General features: G+C 39.6%; 1 protein-coding gene across 1 annotated transcript in view; it reads right to left on the reverse strand.

Moving 5' to 3' along the window:
- nr5a2 (nuclear receptor subfamily 5, group A, member 2) overlaps positions 1-20,714 on the reverse strand; it is an 87,752-nt gene extending 67,038 nt beyond the window's left edge. Inside the window, exons 1-4 of the mRNA XM_030133213.1 lie at positions 20,122-20,714; positions 16,668-16,786; positions 12,641-12,782; positions 4,050-4,759 (exon numbers count right to left, since the gene is read on the reverse strand). Coding sequence (XP_029989073.1) covers positions 4,050-4,759; positions 12,641-12,782; positions 16,668-16,786; positions 20,122-20,203 — 1,053 coding nt within the window. The 5' untranslated portion in view covers positions 20,204-20,714. The remainder of the gene's footprint in view (positions 1-4,049; positions 4,760-12,640; positions 12,783-16,667; positions 16,787-20,121) is intronic.
- Positions 20,715-21,031: the final 317 nt, after the last annotated feature.

The following is a 21,031-nucleotide window of genomic DNA, read 5'->3' on the forward strand; positions in this document are numbered from 1 at the left end:
TGGGGTGTAGGGGGTAGGGGGGGTGGCACAGTACCAGCCCCTGTGCTAGCAAATGTCACTGGAAGACAGACACATGTTTCCCCCCTTAGCACATACTCAAGCACTGGTATATGCTCATAATTGCACATGCACTCACTGACTGGTATCCTGTAGGTTCAGACACATGAACAATAAGTCACTGCAGCAGTTTGTCAATCCAGACACTTGCAGGAGATGTGATCAAGCCTCTGCATAAAAATAACAATCTTATCCTTTAATTAAAGCACACACACACATATAGTGAGAGTATATATATATATATATATATATATATATATATATATATATTTAGCTTATATATGCACCTGTCTTCAACTCACATAACATTTTATAAAATACGGTAACCACATGGGATCGTGACTTGAACCGTGCCAAAACTTTCCCTCATCATGCCGACGTCTGACTGATTTCAAAACCAGCGCAGCAGGCCTGACTTTTGTCTAAGCGTCGATGTGTTAAACCGATCGAAAGTGATGCAGGTTTGGCCAGACAGGCCCACCCTAATTTCTCGGATCCAAGGTGTTAGAAATAAACGTCCCGCACGTCACGCCTCATTCCCAGAAAGAGGGGTAAAAAGAGAGCGGTACTGTGCTCCACTGGAAAAGAACGGGGACTGCTCTTTAGAAAGTCCTCCTAATGGCTAAATATTTATGAGTCCCGTGACCCAGGCCAACTTATGGAAACTAAATCTTTAAACACTTTTTTTGGCACTCCTCTCACACACCCTCCCAGCTTGGCTCTATTACCAGAGAAATTCTTTTGTTCTTACTGGGCTAATAATAGTGAGAAGGGCTAGTGTGTTATGTGTGAGCGGTGTCTGTGTCTTAATGTAGCTATGTGTGTGTGTGGTTTATGTGCGTGTGTGAGATGAAAGTGTATTTATAGTTTCCTACAGCGCCACGCTACTCCTGTGACAAACTTTTAATTCTGTTCTGCTTCCTGTCTTTCTCATCTCCAGCTCGACCTTATGTTTAATGGTCAGCTTGAAACACACATAACATGTTAAACCTTTATCAGGCAAGTGACTATTTTTGGTCATTTCTGCACACATTACAAGACAGTGACTGCAACAGTTACAGTGAGACAACAATCTCAGCTCAAATGTGATCTACAGGGTCTGTAAAGGTAGCATGAAGTAATGGTACTGATGTAAGTAATGATGTTCAAAGGGATAATGTGGATGTATCAGCACTTATGTTGTTCTAATGTTCTAAAAGTGATGTTCTAATATTCTAAAATACATGTTCCTTTCACCTTATATGTGCTTTTCTTGTATTTTTCATATATACGTCTTAGACTTTTTTTTTTTCTGTTGCCACATATGGGCAAGGAACCAAATATGGTAACTTAATTTACTTTGATTTTCTACATGCCACATGACGATTAAAAAAAAATCACACAAGTAATAAAGTCTTATGTCCTCCAATAACACAATAAGTTTTAAATTTTCATAGTATTTCAATGGGTGACCTATAAAGCGTTAAAGGTGAAGCATCATTTTACATCATGGGGCAACTTAAATAGCATTTACTGTCACGGAAAAAATTATTAGACCATCAAAAGTCACCAAAAACAATGGTTATGCAATCAAGTACTAACTCCTGTGTGTATCATGTGACTAAAACAGACAGAAAAGAAAACATGGAATTCCTAAAAGCACTGTTTTTGTCAGTACAATGCCATAGATATCGACGTAAGAACTGAGGTGATTTTGGTTATTATCAAGAAAAACTGGAAAATGGATAGATATCAGCTCTTAAATTAAACTCTTATGAGCTATTTTTGTTGTCATCATTATATTTGTCCAAACAAATGTACCTTTAATTGTACCAGGCATTAAAATGAACAAAACAAGGGGTGGTCTAATAATTTTTTCTGCAACTGTAGATGCAAGGTTGCACAATTTGTCTAGATTCTCTTTGCATCGGTAAGAATCAAAGGCACTGGTAATCCCATAACCGTTTAGAATTACCACAAACATGTACATGTACATGTACATGTACATATACATATACATGCACGGACATAGTGTAGACAAAAGCAGGGGTGTTAAACAAGTGGAGAGGGTGTCAAGGGTGGGTGTTTCCAGTTAATTTGGTGTGAAACTGTGGCAGCAAAAAGATAACAAGAGGCAATAGAACAGACTAAAAACAGCGATACACAAACACATACTTTTCATTAATGAATAATAAACAAATCAATGCAGTTCACACAAAGCTGGCCTAAATAATTCAGGGGACATCCTTTGAAATGAAAAGCATATCACCACGACATTGTGCACTGTTCACAATAAATTTGGGGAGCTACAGTTCAGACAGCTTTGCTCAATAGTTCTCCCACTGGTTACTAATGAGAAACTAGCAAAGGAGAGAGGATTGGAGGGTGCATGGGAAAAAACTGTCAAAGCCACAGCTAGCGCATTATTTTTTCAATCTCTCTTGTGCTTTAGATGGCACTTTAAAAATTAGGACAAGGGATGCGTGTTCAATTATCCCCCTCACTTGTGAAATAGACCAATGAGGGCGGTGCAACAGGAGCAGGAGAGGCTTTTTAGAGGTGATTGTGGGTGAGGGAGGAGGTTACTACAACATTAAGCTCAGGTCATTTTGTACCTTTGTAACAGGCACCCATCTCAATTACTATTACGCTCCTGTAATATGCGTAGCCATTAGGCAAACATAATGACATTTCATTTAGCAATCAGGGAGTGACGAACACAAGTGGGTGAGATAATTGAATTAGAATGAGGGTGTGGGAAAGAGCGGCTTCACACTGGAGCAAAAAAATGATCATTCAAAGTTAATGGGCAAACCATACACAATTACACAATTATTAGCCACAGCCACACCCTGCAATAGTGTCGTGTGTGAGTGTATGTGTGTGTGACTGAAGTACCATGCACCCCAGTTGAATGCAAATAAAGATCTGGAAAATGTCAATAGCCAGGACACGCCGCGTGCTAAATGTCAACATGTGTTTTTCAAGGACTCTTGTCTATGTTGTAATTGGCTCAGATATTAAATATTACATTTATTTCATTTGGTGTTTTCCCCCTTGAAAATAAAATAAAATATTTGCAAGGAATTTCGCACCAGGCCTGGGCCCATGAATATGCAGCTGAGCCTTTGGCGATGTGGTGTGTAACAAACAGACAAAGGAGTCAGGCAACAGGAAGAAAAACAGGTGAAGCTCAGACTAATCAAATGGCTTTCATGTTGCTCTAAAAATTAACCCTCTTTCAAAGCAAATAAAGCTGCCAGCTTACAAACACACACCAGAAACTCTCCTCTGGGCTCTGTGATGAATAAGAGTGTGAATTATCACTTTTTTTTGCAGCGAGGCCTGAGTAAACGCTCGCCATTGGTCAGAAGGATATGACTGTGAGAAACAATTATACAAGAAACACTGTCCAAACTATTAAAGCACTTATTGCTATTGTGTTATATCACTGCACACTGCAAATCCACTTAGATCTGTGGAATATTTCAAGGTTAGATGGACGGTATTCAGTTCACATAAAAGCTTCAGACAAAGAACCTGTTAGTCTAAAAGAGCCTGAAGCTTCTAGTCAAAGTTTTCACAACCAATAGCCAAAATGTGTCACACACAGCATAAAAAATGTCTGGCTGCTGCATGTTGATGAAGCAGTGGGACAGACAGCTGTGGCGAGCAAACCTCTCCACCCCCCAAACGCCCTGTGCACTCTGCATTAATGTTGAGCCAGAGTGTAAAAATGGAAGATTAAAAGCCGGCTGAAGATAAAGGATTGAGCAGATGATGTTCGTGAACTGTGTAAAGTACTGTCAATTATGGATGACAAGGTGGTGAAAGATTTAGCATTGAAACAAAACACACGATAATTTATTAAAGGCCTACAGAATAAGAGCAAAATGAAATCAAATTTTCAATGGAGTGTGAGATCACACCAATTACAAATAACGGCAAAACTTTAAAAATGAAAAGGAAAAAAAGTCTTCAAAATTAAACACAAGCACAAGGAGAACACCTACCTTGAGTTCACGGAAAAAAATGCTGCTCCGGGCCCACTCCACGATGGAGAAGAGTGTCTGGTCGGCCATCTTGCACATGAGCCCAAAGGTGTTGAGCTTCTCGTGTTTGCCCCGGCTGGCCTGCTCCTGCTGCAAGTAGGCCAAGATTTTGGCCTGAACCTGTGGCTCGTCTGGTTCACACTTGAGCAGCTCTACAATCAGGTGGGGGAAGCTGGGAGGTGACCCCGACTGGTAGGCGTCGACGTAGGCGTAGCCCATGATGGACTCTGGCGAGCTGGTGTATGGGTCTGGGTACTCGGATTTGATGGTGCGCGTGCCCTGGAAGTGTCCGTACGCCGCCTGGTAGCCCTGCAGGCTGCCGGCGTGGGGTGGCATCGCCATACTGACCGGCGAAGTCACAAACGGGCTGCGGTCATAGTCTGTGGGGGGCAGAGCAGTGGCGTGATGGTGGTGGTGGTGGTGATGATGACCAGTGTGGTGGCCCGCGTGGTGGCTCAGGGGAAGGGCCTTGGAGGCGGCCGAGTGGATGTTCTGGATGGCAGAGGAGATGGTGAGGTCAGTGGGTACGGCCTGCATCACCTGGGTCATAGCCTCAATCTTTAGGCCGTTTGCTCGGATCAGTGCCTTTTTCTGCTGCTTCAGGGCCCGGTCACGTTTGTACATCGGGCCAAACTTGTTGCGACCACCTCGCATGCGATCCGCCCGCACAGCTGACAAACCAACAGGAAGAGAAATGCCAAGGAAAAAGAGAAACAGAGGACAATGTTAGCGCTACAGTATTGCAATAACAGATTTATATTTTGGCTTTACCTACTACTACTGCTCCATGTTGTGCAGATTTTAATGCCCATGAAACAACATTCCATTTTCTGTCGCATCATTCCACTGTCAAAAACATTTATCACTCTGCCAATCTCGATAATGCAAGCCACATTTCTGACACATTCTACATCTACAGATAGAAAAAAACAACATTCCAACTTTCTAAAACTGCACAAAATTACAGCAGATAAATAGTTGCACAACCAGCGTTCAATACTAACCAGATCTCCACACATTTGCAGCTATTTGAAATAATAAAATCCAGTTTTTTTCTCTAACTCATTATGTATACAAACAAAGAGTTGTATAACATAAGAACATACTTTGGATATTATTGGTTAGAAAAAAAAAAAAAAAAAAAAACGTCGGGACCACGTTTTGCACATTTAATTCATTATATTTTCCACATTTCTTTTCAAGTGTATTCATGTCCCTGTATGTAATCATGGTATTATGGTCGTGAACTCCTCATTTGTGACTTGTATGTAGGGCAAAGGTTTTCCTTTGGTGATTACACTTGACATTTACCTGTTGACTCCTAAACTCCACAGCTCTAAAAGATAGTGCTGTAACTCATTGACCAAAGACACAAACTTCTATGAAGTTCAGAGCTAAACAATCACTGTACAGCTGGCTATGTCACTAAGGAAAGACATCACAAAACTGGATTAAAAACAACGTTCTAACCATGAAATATGTTTGAATAACATATATCGTTAAGTAATATCTAAAGACTTTAATGTCACCATCCGCTAAGAGATGAAAAAAAAAAAAAAAAAAAAATTGGACCAATGGCCCTGTAGCTTACTGGCACTTCCTATGTCTTATAATGCACCAAATCCAGAATCAGAGCCAGATCCAAATAATTACACTAACTTTTGTTGACATCATTATAAAGAAGCCGTATACCAAGTTTGAAGTCAATCGGAATTGTAGTTTCGGAGAAGAAGACGATTGAAAGTTTTGTAACAGACGACGCGATAGACGACAGACGACAGATGACGATGACGACACTGGAGGCCGCATGACAGCCTATCGGCCAGTAAGCTAAAAAAGAAAAAAAAAAGCTGATTCAAACAAAATCAAGGGTTTTCTCTTAAAGAACAAGATAAACCAAACATATCCAATATGCCCCTCACCACAGGACCCCCCACCCCCCAAAGAGCAGGATCCTGTGGTTAGGATCACAACGTGTCTGTGCCGTGGGTATATCTAATGAACAAGTGGGGCACACAGTGGACCGCTACGAGGGCCATGTGTGATCTGGCCGACTGCTGCCATGGGGAAGCTGCTCTGCTGCCTCCCAGTTGGGGGGCGCTGGTGTTAATTATTCATACTTAATTACCTCTTACACTGATGAGGCTAGCCAAGCCCAGCGTGGAACAAGCTAACAGACGTCTGGGAGTCCATACAAAAAGAAAGAAAAAAAAAAAAAAAACCTCACCAAATACCAATGCTGCAGTGTATCATATGTTTATTTTTTTACATATTCTCAAAGAAACCCATATATTTAAGCATATGTGCAAATACATGCACATACATTTGCTGTGATCACACTCTTTGGATTGTCAGATAACATGTCAGATAACACAACTAGTCAGCCTGGGTCCATTTCACCTCATGATGCTTTGACGGATGAATGAAAGAACAGAGGAAGAAAATTGAAGAAGCAGTGTAGAGAGAGGGCGGTCGTGGGGGTGGTGGTTGAGGTGGGGCTGACACCCCACACACAAAAAACACACACACACTCTACAGCACACTCCGAGCTGCCTTGGGAATGATTTTAATGACCACCGTCACAAAAGTGTCTGTCACTGATCTGAACGAGAGGAGCCGAGAGCGGAGACAAGGCTCACGCACACGCTTACACCCGCACCCGCACGCTGTGTCGGTCGCACACCCACGCGCAAAAACACATTTACAAACACACACACTGGCTCACATGGAAAGCATCACAGGCTGGTACTGATGACAGAGAGGGATGAAAGCAGGCCAGACGCTCTGCACCTTGGAGAGCCCTCGACGGCTCAAATGGTATGTAATTTAAACACACTGATTTCACTCACACTCACACACATACACCCACATGCTATAATTTCCCATCATGCTTGAGGTCAACTCCAGTGCCCACTCACCAAAGCTCAGGGATTAGCATTCGTGACCATTAAAAAATTGATCACACATCAAAGAAAAAAAAAAAAAAAATCAGGAGCCCCGTCAAATGTATCCATTATACATTATTGTAGAGAGACTTTAACTATTAATGATTTCTCCACAACAGTGTAATTAATGAGCTGAGAAACTAATAGTTGGCCCTACTGGGAAAACAAAATTAGGCCCTGACTGCCTTCTTGCCTGCTTCGGACCCAGGGACCTACATCACATCATGAATATCAGGATTGGGGAGGGAGCGGGGGGTGCAGGTCTTACACCACACACACACACACACACACACACACACACACACATAGATGAACACACTGATTCCTTGTCTCTAATTAAACAAGGTGATTTGCATGCATATAACACAGATTAATATGGAAGGGGGAGGGGGACAGTGTGTGGAGTGGGAACAAATGTGTGTTTGACTGAGGTGGAGAGATGTTAATGGTTGTGTGTTGCAGGGATTTTGATCTTGATAGAAACATTACTGTATGACCCTACAACTTAAGAGGGTGAAATTAGGATGGGGGTAAAAAATAATACAATAATACAATTTCATTTATCAATACAGCTGCAGAAATGGTCCAAAAACATAAAAAATATTGCATAATTTTTTGCTCCAAAACTTAGTGGTGGGTCTTTGTGGTACGTGGAAAGTGTTGTGTTTTATGTCTGTGGTTTGTTTGATAAACAAGTCAAAGTAAAATGTTAGAATGCCAGGGAAGGTCAGTGCTGAGCATGCAAACAGAAAAGTCATGTACAGAAATTTCAACTTCAACAGAGACGCTTGACTGACAGGAATGGTGAAGAAAATACAGACAAATCAGGCTTAAACACAAAGAGAAAAAAAAATACAACGACACTGGAAAAGGGGAAACTTTGAACACGAGAAGAAAACTGATAGGAAAACATCAGAAGGAGGAAAAACACTTCCTTTTTCCTTCTCGTTGTTTGAAAAGGATCTGAGTTAAGGGATCTTGTCGGTTAGCAGTGAGGCTTTGGGGCTAAAGCCAGGCTGAGAGGCTGAAAGGCTAAAAGGCTGACGCTGTCTTCCACTCTGAATTCCCCCGGCTAACCTCGTCTGTGAACACATTCACACTCAGACTCGTGCACACACATCCATAAATTTACAAACTGACCCAACCAAAACCTTGTTCCTCCTCACCAAAACTATCCACTGACCCATATGCATGCTATCTGAAGCAAACAAGTACACACACTGCATCCCTAAAACACACTTACATATACTGTACGCTTACCATCTACACACTCAAACCCTTCACACACATACACACACAGCCCTCAGCGCTTATATCCTCTGATTTATGGTTGTTTAATATACAGGAATATTAAGTGCGCGTAGGTGAGGATCCCTGTCGGCCGCCGGCATATTAATGGGTCCCGCGGAGCCTTGCTGACACCCTGTTTGTCATGTCGGGGCCCCGGCCCTTGCTCTGGATGCGCCCTATCCCATGCACACACATGAATACCTATGATACCTATGCATAAGTAATGGGACAGCTCCCTGGCTTCCACTGCAGGTACTGGGAGGCTGATGGAAGACAAATCAGACTGAGAGCGATGGAGACAGGGAGGAAAATAAAAAAAAGTGGAGGAAGAGGGAGAGAGATACAGAGAGAGAAATAAACAAATACTCAGAGAAGATGGAAATACTAATAGATTATGTCTGTTCACTAATGCTGTTGTTAATGTAAATTAGGTAATGAAAAGAAAGATGAGATTTATATCTGTAGCCAAATATAACCATTTTGACAAGTTTCAAAGCTGCTCTCTTACAAACTACACACAAAATAACATCTGACATTCACGTAAGTAATGAATGAGTGTGTGTGTGTGTGTGTGTGTGTGTGTGTCTGTGTGTGTGTGTGTGTGTGTGTGTGTGTGAATAGATAGATAAATATAAAAGAGTAATGTAAAAGGAAGAGGGACATATATATCATTAATAACATTTTAGGGAGTGGGGGTGGGATTAAATAAGTTGCACTTCTTCCCACACCTTTTCAGGCATGTAAATGGACTATTGTGCTGTTCTTCTGTCTAAGGTTGTTATGATTCTTGATATTTGTATTATTATGTGTGTTTTGCTTGTTCGCATATATGTTAAATTTCATTGTATGTTCGGAATAAATCACTAAATCAATCAATCGAGTACTAATCAATAAGCCGTTCATTAGCACGAGCCTTTTGATGATTAAAATGACCAATTTACATGTTCAATGATAAAGTTAAGACAACATGGCATAATTCCTGCTTCCTTCTGCAGTGCACAAAGTGTATTTAAACTCTCTTTACTGCAAATATCACTGCTATACCGCTGTTACACACAAGTGAAAGAGATATTAGGCAGCTCAGTGAAGCATTTGATGTGGGGCAACTTCTAGTGAGCATAAAAAGAAAATCATACCAGTGGGAGCTGTTCTGATACTGCACGCTTCATCAGCTTTAGTGAATGACGCACTAATGGTTCAGACCTTAGCGGGATGTGGCTTTTTTTTCTTTTTCTCAATGAATCAACACTGGCTTCGATTTTACACTGCGCACCAAGAAGCATGAATTTATACAACACAGTAGCATGGGCTATATGTACTGTATGTATATATATGTATATATGTGTGTGTGTGTGCATGTGTGTGCATGTGTGTGAGGCCGCCAGTATGTTGCATTGCTCTATATATGTGTTAAACTGTGCCTATTTTTGGATAATATGACACAGAAACTAGTCATAACACGATGTTAATAGGGAAATAGTAATGAATAAATTCAGAAATGTTTCATCCAAGGTGTTGTACTTTTAACTTTAGACCTTGATAGTTAATTGTGGGAATCATACCCTTAACTCATTGCTGTAAAGCATTATAACATTATAAAATTTTCTCTCCCTTCATCATTTTCTTTTATTAAATGTCTTAAATACTACAAATCATATCTAAATGTTGGACCGCTTTAGACACATCACTCTAATATCTGCCTGCATATGTGTCATTTGACCTTGTTTGACTGCTGTTTATCTGAAACAATGCAAATACACAAAGATACACACACACATATAGATAAGTCCATTACAATTACCCTCACAACATATTTAAAACTACACACTTTTTTAACAAACTATATCAAGTTGAAATACATTTAAATTTTACTTTTTCGTCCACATTTTCTTCCCTCTTGATACCCTGAACTCACATGTTGCTGCCTGCAAGCTGCTGTGTAATGGAATGAAAAGCCTGCAATAACAATCCACATGACCCTAAACCTCTTTTTCTCTTTCACTACCATTGCATTGTACACACTTTTTTTTTTTTTTTTTTTGATCAAATGACAGTTTCTCCCTCTAGCCCGTGGCCTTCTGAACACCTTTTTGGGCTCCTCATGAATATATACATGTGTTTACCAGGGAGAGCTGATGTGTGTTTAGCCAGCGTGTGTGTGGTGAGGGGTGTCAGCCTTTCTGTATGGGAGGTCTTTACTGCTTGTGGCAGGAGTCGCCCACTGAAGCTGCTGGCCCCTGACAGAGCGCTGCAGGGCCTGTCTTGCCCCCGAGCTGAAAGTTACCGCCGGAAAAACAAATCAAACGCTACCCCCTACCCTCCTGTGTCAGCTGAAAAATGACAGGCCGGGACATTCTGCCCAGCGGCCATTCACAATTAACAGCAATTAATTACACCGCACATGGCAGGTAAAGGGAGAAGCCTCCGGAAAGATTTTAGTGAGGCTGTCTTTGCTTTACTTTTAGCCTCCCATGGTATTATTGTGTTTCTCATTTTAGTTTCTATTAGTTATATGTGATCATTTATGGGACTAAGGGATTTTTAATCTGCTATAATTACAAATACAAATACAAAAAAAAGAAAAATTTGCTTTAATATAAGGTAGAAGCTGTATACTCTGTTATAAAGTTGGAATAAATTAATTTTCAGACATATTTCTCTTTTTATTCCTATTTATACACATCAGTAATCACCTTTGTTTGACCAGGTACTATGATTACATTCCCAGTTATACTTAATCTATCAAGAATAAATCACATGATCATATTCATTACATGCGTGGTGGTAAAAATATGTTAGCAATACATATATGTGGAAGCACAATAATATATCTGTATATGTTTGCACACACTGTAACCTATGTTAACAGGATACTAACAATTACTTTCAACTTTCACACTTATTAAAAGCTGACCTTCACGGTAACTACATTCATTGCGAAATTAGTGAAAACTTGTCAGCATAAGTGTGGAAAATTAGTTGATTTAAAATATTATCTTTGTACATTGGAAGAATGTTTTTTGCCCCGCCGTCGTGTCATTTCTGCATAGCTGTGTTTGAACAAGCTTCTGAGCCACGTTCAAATTAAACAAAGAGGCCTCGAAATCGCTCGCCAAAAGTATCATCATTACCATTCTCGCCCTGCTGCCAAGTTTAATATTTTATCTATTACTCCATCTGGCAAGTTTAAGTGCAAAGCAGCTACTAGATCCCCCCCCTAACTCCCCCTGACCCTATCTAAAATACTAATAAACAATGCTGGTTTTCACACTTTTAGTCAAAAAGAAAGATTCCACCACACAGAGTTTTAGGTGTGTGTTGAAACTACCGTAATATTCAGTGTTAAACATTGAAATTAATATAATCCTCCAGAGCAGGCATTTATCTTTCGTTAAATGGTGGATATCTCTGTTTGGAGTGAAAGAAATCGATCATGGAAGAAGGTTTTCACTTTCCAAAATGCAGATATATATGCTAACATTAACATTTGTTCAGTTGTGAATTAATGGAAAAAGACCAGGCCTGTCATTTGACGAGAACTTCGGTCGAAGTTTTTTTTTAAATCCAGAAGCAGTCAACCTCCAACATTTGCTGCTCGGTGTTCTAATTTTTTCCCCACTAACTTTCAGAAACAGTAATTGCAAACAGGCATCATATCTTGAAAAATATATGATGCAGTGAGCAGAACCCCAGTTACAGTTACAGGATCTGCTTTTTCACTCCTGCAGATGTGTCAGATCTAGACTCAATTTTAGTGCGTGGTATTTACTGTGAAACCCCAGAAAAGACAAAAAAAAAAAAAAAAATCAGTGGTGAAGTATTCATGAAACCCCACAGAGTATACAGCAGTGTACTATAAAGAGCCTCCCAGAGTGGAATATTATTTTAGATATACTTCAGGTACAAATGAGCCTGGAGGCTATCTTTCTATCTACTGCACTCAGCTGGTGTTGTTACTGGACAGTCACATGTTCCATCCTAATAACAAACATCTGCTCTGGCAGTGAACCTCCAACAAGATATTGATATCGCTGTACCCAGTCATCGGTTGTTTGGACCTGAAAACCCTGTCGATTTTTTCTATTATGCAAGAGCTGTGTCCCATTTATCCATTTTGAACAATGTTGCTGTTGCTGCTGCTGCTGTTGCTGCTGTTGTTACACTTAAAATCCACAAAAGCATCATGTCTGAGGAGGAAACAAACTAAATCATAGATTCAAAACAGCTGTAAAACTTTCTCAATAGTCACCTCACATGAAAAATAATCACAAAAAAATATTCCAAACACGCCGCCTGCTGCTGCTGCTGCTGCTGTACCTTCTAGCTTCATGCCGACGGTGAGGCACTTCTGGAAGCGGCAGTAGGGGCAGCGCTTCCTCTGGGTCTTGTCAATCTGGCAGCTCTGGTTCTCTATACATGTGTAGCGCTTGTTGTTCTGGACGGTGCGCTTGAAGAAGCCCTGCGGAGAGAACCAATTAAGACGTCAACCCGCTTGACCCCTGCAATGTGATGGTAATTGGCCCATTCACACTCCCAGACAGATGGAGAGGGACAGGCTTAATAGATACACAGACACACACAGGGTGAAGTTTTGATAGCTATAATGCCATTGATGTTCCACAGACACACACATGCAGAATAGTAAGCAGGTTACCAACGCATACTCTTAACAAATACAACTTTTTTTTCTATTCATGCTCATTTACGATTCTTTTAAACCTAAATTACTAAAAGCAACATTTTATACAGTTACAATTTTCTTAATTTTCTTAGTTTCTAATAAAAAAAAGGCTCATATTTATTCTTTGTATGCTTCTGTCCAGTGCTTATACTGCACTATAAACTACTGTACAACAGGTAATTTTCTACAGTGTTCAGAAAATGGAACTTGGCTCCTGTCAAATTTTCATTACTGCTCAGTATATTCTGCATTCACATACAAACTCTAGAACAGAGAAAGAGTCTTTTCAACTTTCTACTTAATTATTAAAAAATATGAGCACAGGAGTCAGAAAAATCCAATAAATTATATCCATAATTCACAGTTCCGGGATTACAGAGATTCATACCTGCAACATGGAATTAATTATTGGCAGCTGCAGTGAAAATCAAACGAAGGGAAGATGGTATTAACGTATTCTAGATCCATAACCTAGGAGGAGAATCCTTAAACCTGGTCTTTAAAAAAAATAAAAATAAAAAGAACCGCTGCTGTCAATATCTCGCCAAACACAAATTTAATTGACAATCTGCATTGCCTGGTCCATCAAAAAGAAGAAGAAAAAAAACGCACTCGGTTTTGGATTATCGACTTCTCAGTGGTAAAAAATCCATGCTTCAGAGAGAACTTTCTCTCCAAATTTTCCATTTAGCACACAGCATGTGCTATAAATATCTGAACCAAACTGGACTGTAACATGCTCTACAAACCATACAATATTACGTCTGGAGATTAAGCAGACAACATCTGAAAAGCCCTCATTTGACCTGTAGTTCAAAGTAAGGAAAGCCACTCATCAAGGCTTGTCTTTATGCGTAAAGGAACTGCTGCAAGCAACTTTTGATTATACAGTTACAAATAGCAAACATCCTAGTTTAGTCAAAAAAGTGCCACAAATTAGCATAAGTTTGTAAAATCATTACTGTATAATAATCTGAAATTGCATGCCGTACAGTAGTAAGCCCAGATCCATATAAATAATGCCAAAGTGGAATTTTCTTTTAATTATCTGAATAACTGGGTGTTCCTGACCTTGGAACGCCATGCTAAAAACTGTACTCTCTCTGCGCAGAGAGAGTTACCAGGAAACGGCTTTTACAGCAAGTCAATACTGGCCGGTAAGTCCAACACAAAAATCAGGAAAAATATAATAACCAATTTATCTTCTTGGATCTCTCTCTCTCTCTCTCTCTCTCTCTCTCTCTCTCTCTCTCTCTCTCTCTCTCTCTCTCTCTCTCTCTCTCTCTCCTCTTAGTCCTGTCTGAATAACAACCACTCTTTGCTTGTTTTCACAAACCTGCTTTACTCATATTTCTTTCCTCTCCAACTAAATATTTTTATGTCCATCGTGCAGTACGGCTATGATCATTAACCTTGTAACTTGTAAACTCTTATGAAGGATTTTAAGGTTATTCTGCACAATTTTGATATAAATCTGCTCAAATAAGAGTCTCTGCAACAGCATGCAACCCAAAAAAAAAACAAGTGTGTTGGGATGTGTAGAATGAAGTCTTTGCAGTACGTTCCAGCTTGTTGTTGTTATTTCAACAGGTATGATGTGGTTCCATGTTTACTTTATGTGAACTGGAGTGTACTATGTACTAACACTACCGGTGTGGGGGAAGAAAGGGGGATGTGTGTATGTGTACATGTGATTCACTGTTTTTGATACTTCAGTGTGAGCGGTAGTAGGATTACGAGGGCGTTCAGACATTTTCACTTGTGTAATTTGCTCTTTCATCGTGCGTGTGTGTGTGTATGTGTGTGTATATGTGTGCCTTTTTCCTCTGTCCAAAACAGGAAAACCCAATCAAACCAAACTCCGTCACTGATAATACACCTCTCCTTTTTGGAGCGTATAATAACTGGTGGCATTTAAAGAGTCGTTGAGTGATTAAAGGTGATTGTAGACTCAGTGTATTAATCTAAAACTTAAGAATTACGATGCATTTATTCAATGAAGACTTGCTGTGAAAGACTTTTTATTTTCTATTTGATAAAAAATGTATTTGTCTATAGTTTTTATCTCTTGCGGTGGACGAGTCTCACAATATTGCACTGCTTTGGCGATAGCAGATATTTAATGCAAATATTAGTTTATATCCTGCAACAAATCAATATATTCGTCCAGCCCTGACGATCCTACTTTACTGCTTGCATTTTAGAAATAATCAATTACAAGCTCCAGGTGTTTATCAATATTATTAATTCTTTAACGGGGGATATATATGCAGCATTTTATAAAAGACCTCTTCATCTGCATGCTGCATGTACACACACATGCACACACAGCACAGCGTTTCAACTAAACTGGGAAATATGTTTGTGGAATGGCTCTAACAAGAGTCTGTGCTGAAGCTGAAAAGCAGCAGAGATGCCACTGACGTCTCCCTTCAAGCAAGTGCTTAGCATCTCAAGGTCATAATATGGGATAAAATCTATAACATCTGCTTTGAATAATGACCACATAGGCAAGAAATGTGCACTGCTGCATCAATACTGCGAGCTGCAATTTTACACTGAATAGTGTTAACACAGAGACATTTGTCTTAGCTTAATTTTGTGCTGACAGCTTTACTGGACTAAAAAAATATTTGCGTAATGCCTATTAGCTTGGTGTTAAGGAGGAGAGTGGAAATAGGAAGAAAGGGATAAATAAGTTGTTGACGGAGCTCAGATTAATAGCGGTAAAAGTTGGGTGTTTTATTGCCTCATTATTAACCTGTGAATGAAAACAGTTTGCATTTGTGTTCTTAATGAACTTGTGATGAGTTTTTGACAGTAGGACAGAGGCTTGTGCAAACACAGACACTGTTATTGTGTACTTTGCATCCTAGCTTAAAACCTCAACCCCCCTTATCTTTCTCCTGTGCTCACATGTTGCAAAATTATTAAAAAAAAAAAAAAAAAAAATCTTTGCGTAACTCCCTGGGCAATTTCTGAACTGTTCACCACTTCAAAAAATCCTCTGACGGTCACAGGAAAAGTTTGTTAGATCACTTGTCACAACAATATTTGACCTTTAGCCTTTTTACTGTTGTTCTTCCTCTCATGTTCAGGACAAGGAACTAAATCCCTTCTCTTGTGTTACACTTGTTGCAAATCTCCCTGAGCGAGAATGTCCATGAAATCCCTTGCATGCAAAAATGGAACTGCCAAAAGTGCATGTGCACAAATAAACACAAAGTCCAATACTCTGGAATAAGAAACTCATTTAGGAGGAATTATTAGTGAGGTTCTGCACAGTAGCCTGCACTTTTTTTTTTTTTTTAGTGTAGCATACAAATAATACTGTACCTGCAACAAAAATAGCAGTGCCACAGCAGATGAAGATAAAACAGAACACTTGCATGACTCCAGAGGATTAGAACACAGATATGTTTAGACAACCTGAACCTATAATACCATGACAGGGTTTGATCCTCCACATCCATATTTAAGGAAATCAAAGATAAATGAGAGCACAAGATCATTTTAGACGCTGCGGGGTTATTTTAGGGGCCAAATCTGATCGGATGAAGCGCACAAAAGAAGAAACACACTTATTAACGGACGCTTTTTTTTTTTTCTTCCCAATAGTCAACTGTTCGCTGGTGTAAAGTTGGGATGTGCGCACTTACTAACCTTGCAGCTCTCGCAGGTCAACAACCCGTAGTGGTATCCTGAAACCTTGTCACCGCACACGGGACACATCTCGTCGAGGTCTTCGTCATAAGAGTAGTCCATCATTTTTAACTGAGGGGCTGCAGAGGACACGGACACAATACAGTGAGCAGTCTATTTCACAACAAAGCAATCTTTAGTTGTTTTTTTTTTTTTTTTTTCATCCAAAAACCCACTATTCATCCACTAACATGAACCACGGGAAACATGATCATAAGCAAGTTTTTTTTTTTTTTTTTTTTTTTTTTTTTCTCAAGCTGTCTTAAACTTATAGACATTCAATTAAAGTGGGGACGATAAATAGTCGATTTTTAGGATGAGATAAAAGCACAAAATCATTTATTTCTCGCTTTGCCGCCTTCTCTTCTTCATTCTCTGCAGACAGGAGCCAAAATATATATATATATAAAAAGCGCATAAAAGTAGCCTCATAAATATGCATGCGTCTAAGTCGTGAAATCGCTGGGGGAAACGCAGAGATATTAGAGTTAAGGATTGGAGGAGAAAATGTTACCGCCCACAGACAAATGAAGACACACAGAGAAGCCCTTATCTCTGCAGGCGAGCAGAAAAAAAACCCCATCCAAAACCAACTTGGACTAACATTATTTTTATCTTTTGCACAATCACTCATGCTATAGTCTACCAGTTTTTGGTTTATTTTTTATGTTTTGTTGGTATAAAATCAGAGACAACGGTCAGACTTTGTGCCAACAGTTGGAAAAAATCAATAGAATTTGACAAGATAGGCCTATATCACTTTATTCCCTAGCAATAATCATAGAAATATATTTATAGTATAAAGCAGTACCAAGAAACTGAAATTCTAAGTGTGCTTAATTACTAGGACTATTTTGGTAACTTCGTGCGTCTTTACGCATCTTCTCCAAGATTTAAGACGCACTTATAACTGCTGAACGACTGGACATTATTGCGGTATCGTTGCAGCTCTCTTTGCCATGCGTTTTTTTTTTTTTTTTTTTTTTTTTTTTTTAGAAATAATTGCAATGATAAGACTGTGTGTGACAGCGCAAAGCAAACAGCCAGGCTGACATTTACAACAGTTACAAAAGCATTTATGGTTCTAATCATAAAAAAGCAGCCAGGATCAAACAGGAAAACCTCAGTGGATGTGGCTGTAAAAATGGAAATATTTTGTCAACTAGACACCTTCCAGGGCCTTCGCGTACTCTTCAGCTTCAGATCCACTCATCTGCTCATACAGACTTTTTAATTAGACATGATTTCTGGTTTGTTAACGCCTTTCCCTGCTGGGATATTCCAGCTGAAGCAACAAGTTCCACCGAGCTGCCGGTTCTTTCTCTTACTTTCTTTTCTTTCTTTTTTTTTTTTTTTTCCACAGAAGCTCAAAGCAAACTCCATTTCCGAACTTTCCTCTGCTTTGACGCGCATGGAAGGAACAGATAGAACCTGTTTTTCTTACGCACGGCGGATAGGCTACAATTTAAAAAAAGAAAAACAAATAAAAACAAATAAAGATTATGTGGATATTTAGGGTAATTTTGCAATGGCTGAGGAAGTTTAGATACATTTCTTCTTGGTAGGGTTCTTCTAATTATTGCCACCGACAAGAAATGTTAAGAAAAGAGTTTGTTTTGTCATAAGTTGAATTTAAACATTTTTTCTCCCTAAAATGCGCAGACATGGGAGCAATATTTTTAGTTGTTCATGCTCCTAAAAATAAAAACAACATAAAAATATGAGTGGTGTGTGTTAAAAAGTTGTAACTCAGCTTCCAGTGCGTCAGTTTAATAAACACAGCTGCCTGCGTATAAATGTCTGTGTGTGCGTAAGTTACAGTTTTAGAAGGTGCAGAAACAAATCGGTCTGTCACCTGCTCGCTCTCACCTCGACGGCAGCTTGGACATGCTGTTAAAAAAAAAAAACAAAAAACAAAACCGCAGTGTCAAAAAGCGCAAATGATTCCAAAAAGAAACCCTCTTCCAGTGCGAGCTACCTTTTTCTAAAAAAAAAAAAAAAAAAAAAAAAAAAAAAACGTGCGTAAAAGTAGATAACAGGCTCTTTGACCAGCCACTCCTTGTCTTGTGAGTCTATGTTATCAGCGTCTCATAAACCAAGACCGAGCTAATTGATTGACCCGGGATATTGATGTGGACTAACGCAAGAGGAATTAGGAGACTGTGGGAGTTTGTCACGAGTGGAGCCCCACTTTAAAGCGTCACACTTTGAGAAATCCACATCGGAAAAAATAGAATTTATCATCCCAGACTTTAATTTATTGAAAATGGTGAATCCCAAAAAAAAAAAAAAAAAAAAAAGTAAAATATTGTGGAAAATTATGCTGCACTCAATAAAAATGCACGTTTAATTCTAAATATACATTTTGAGAATTTATAGGTGTAAAATTCAATGCTGGTAATGATTAATGAAATTTATTTATTTATTTGTTTACATATAAATTAAATTTGATATAATCGTATTAAAACTCACTGTCTCCAAAGCGGACCTGGTTTTGTGACCCTGTTATGGATCAATTCACATCCACAGCTCATTGGTTTTTAGAATTGCACACATTTTATTACATCCAAATTCAATAAACGTCGGGGGAAAAAATATATTCTGAAATTAAATATGGTTATTTTACAGTGTTGGCGATCATAGCAGACTGCAGATTCTATAAAAAAAAATTATAGGCCTTGCAGACTAAAGTTTACTGGCCCGAGGTCAAATATTTTGGTAGGGGGCAAATCACTAAATCTACCTCTAGAATTATAGGCTTTGCAGTTATTTAGCAAATTGGCAGCAGCTCTGTCTTAATTACTCTTGACACTCAGACAAAAATAACAACTGGACAGTGCATTTTAGTTGTATTGGTCAAAACGCTTCATTCTAATAGTTCATTATATATCAGAGAAATGGCAAAGTTAATAATACAGCGCTCCACTGTTCTGTTCTGTTCTGTTGTCTCACCGTTTACGCGCCCGCATTTGTCCAGGGTGAGTGACAGCTGGGTATTATCACTGTTTGATCACAGGCCAAAGCTTTTAAAAAGTGTGACCAAGGCTGATCTATAAACACATTTTTAATCTTAACATCAGAAGTGTAAGTGAAAGCATAATAATACCTCCTCAATGGAAAATGTTAATAATAAAAACTCTGTAAATAACCCAGTGATCTACATAATCTGGTGAATTAACATGTAGTAATAGATGATGCACAGGCTTTATTATAATAAAAAGAAGCTCATAGTAGTATTTGGCCTGCACTGGAAGGTAAAATATAGCCTGTTAAGAAGTTTTTAGTGTCGATAAAGTGCATGTAGCCGCAGTCCGATACCGCTCCAGAGTCACTGAGGATTAAGTGTGACTTTACAAACACGTACATCTGTTCGATAGGCAACACTTAACGAAAGACAACGACTGTACTTTCTTACCTTGCATATTCCTTGGCATGTGCCCCTGTTCCCCATACGATCGAGAGAGTCCCAGGGATTCAGTCTCGACTTTGGGCAGCATGTCAGCGCTGCCGGCCTGAGCTGGAGACTCCGCACAGCTCGGCGGGACACCTGGACGTAAAAGCCAGGCGCTCCTGCGAACACACCTCAAAGAGTCCCAAATCTATATTTTATCTGTCTATTTCTCACTTCCTGTTTGACTCTGTCTTCCAATTATCGGACCATGCTCTGAATATAAAAGCCTGATGCAACCGATTCAAGACAGTCTCCAGTTGGCCGGTGTGGATAACCGTTGCGCAATTTTACAAGTTTAATTTGTCAAATTTTGCTGCATTCTGAAAATAGCGCACGGATTACGCACAACGCATACGGATGATCTCTTCAATACTTTTAAAGAAACACACGCGCACACACGCACTCTTACTCGTACGAGAAAACTGCACAGCGTCCAGAAGACGGTGGTAAGTTTCCTTTTTAGCTTTTCCGAAAATGTTTTTTGCGCGTCACTCATCAAAGTGGAACTGTCAATGTAACTTTCAGCCTTTAGCAGAAAAAGTAGAACGCCGCCGGTGCCGCCCTCTCCCGTGCGTAAAGTCGGATTCAGTGTGTCGGTCGGACTGTCTGGAGATGTGGAGACCTCTCCTCCTCCTCCTCGCGGCTTTGTTTACTCCGCTCTCTCCAATCGGGGACGCATGCGGTCGTCTGACATCATCTGATCTCGATCCAATCAGGCGAGTAGACCGGGAAGCATCGCCTCAAACCCTCCAGTTCCATCTCTCCGAAAAAGAAAAAAAGAAAAAAAAAAAAATCTCAGCTGTTTAATCCCGTTAATGATGGACTTTAAAAGCGAAGGGAGAACAAGGAAATCAAGTGAGGTGATGCAACTGCG

Source organism: Sphaeramia orbicularis, chromosome 4 (assembly GCF_902148855.1).
Source record: "Sphaeramia orbicularis chromosome 4, fSphaOr1.1, whole genome shotgun sequence".
NCBI lineage: Eukaryota > Metazoa > Chordata > Actinopteri > Kurtiformes > Apogonidae > Sphaeramia > Sphaeramia orbicularis.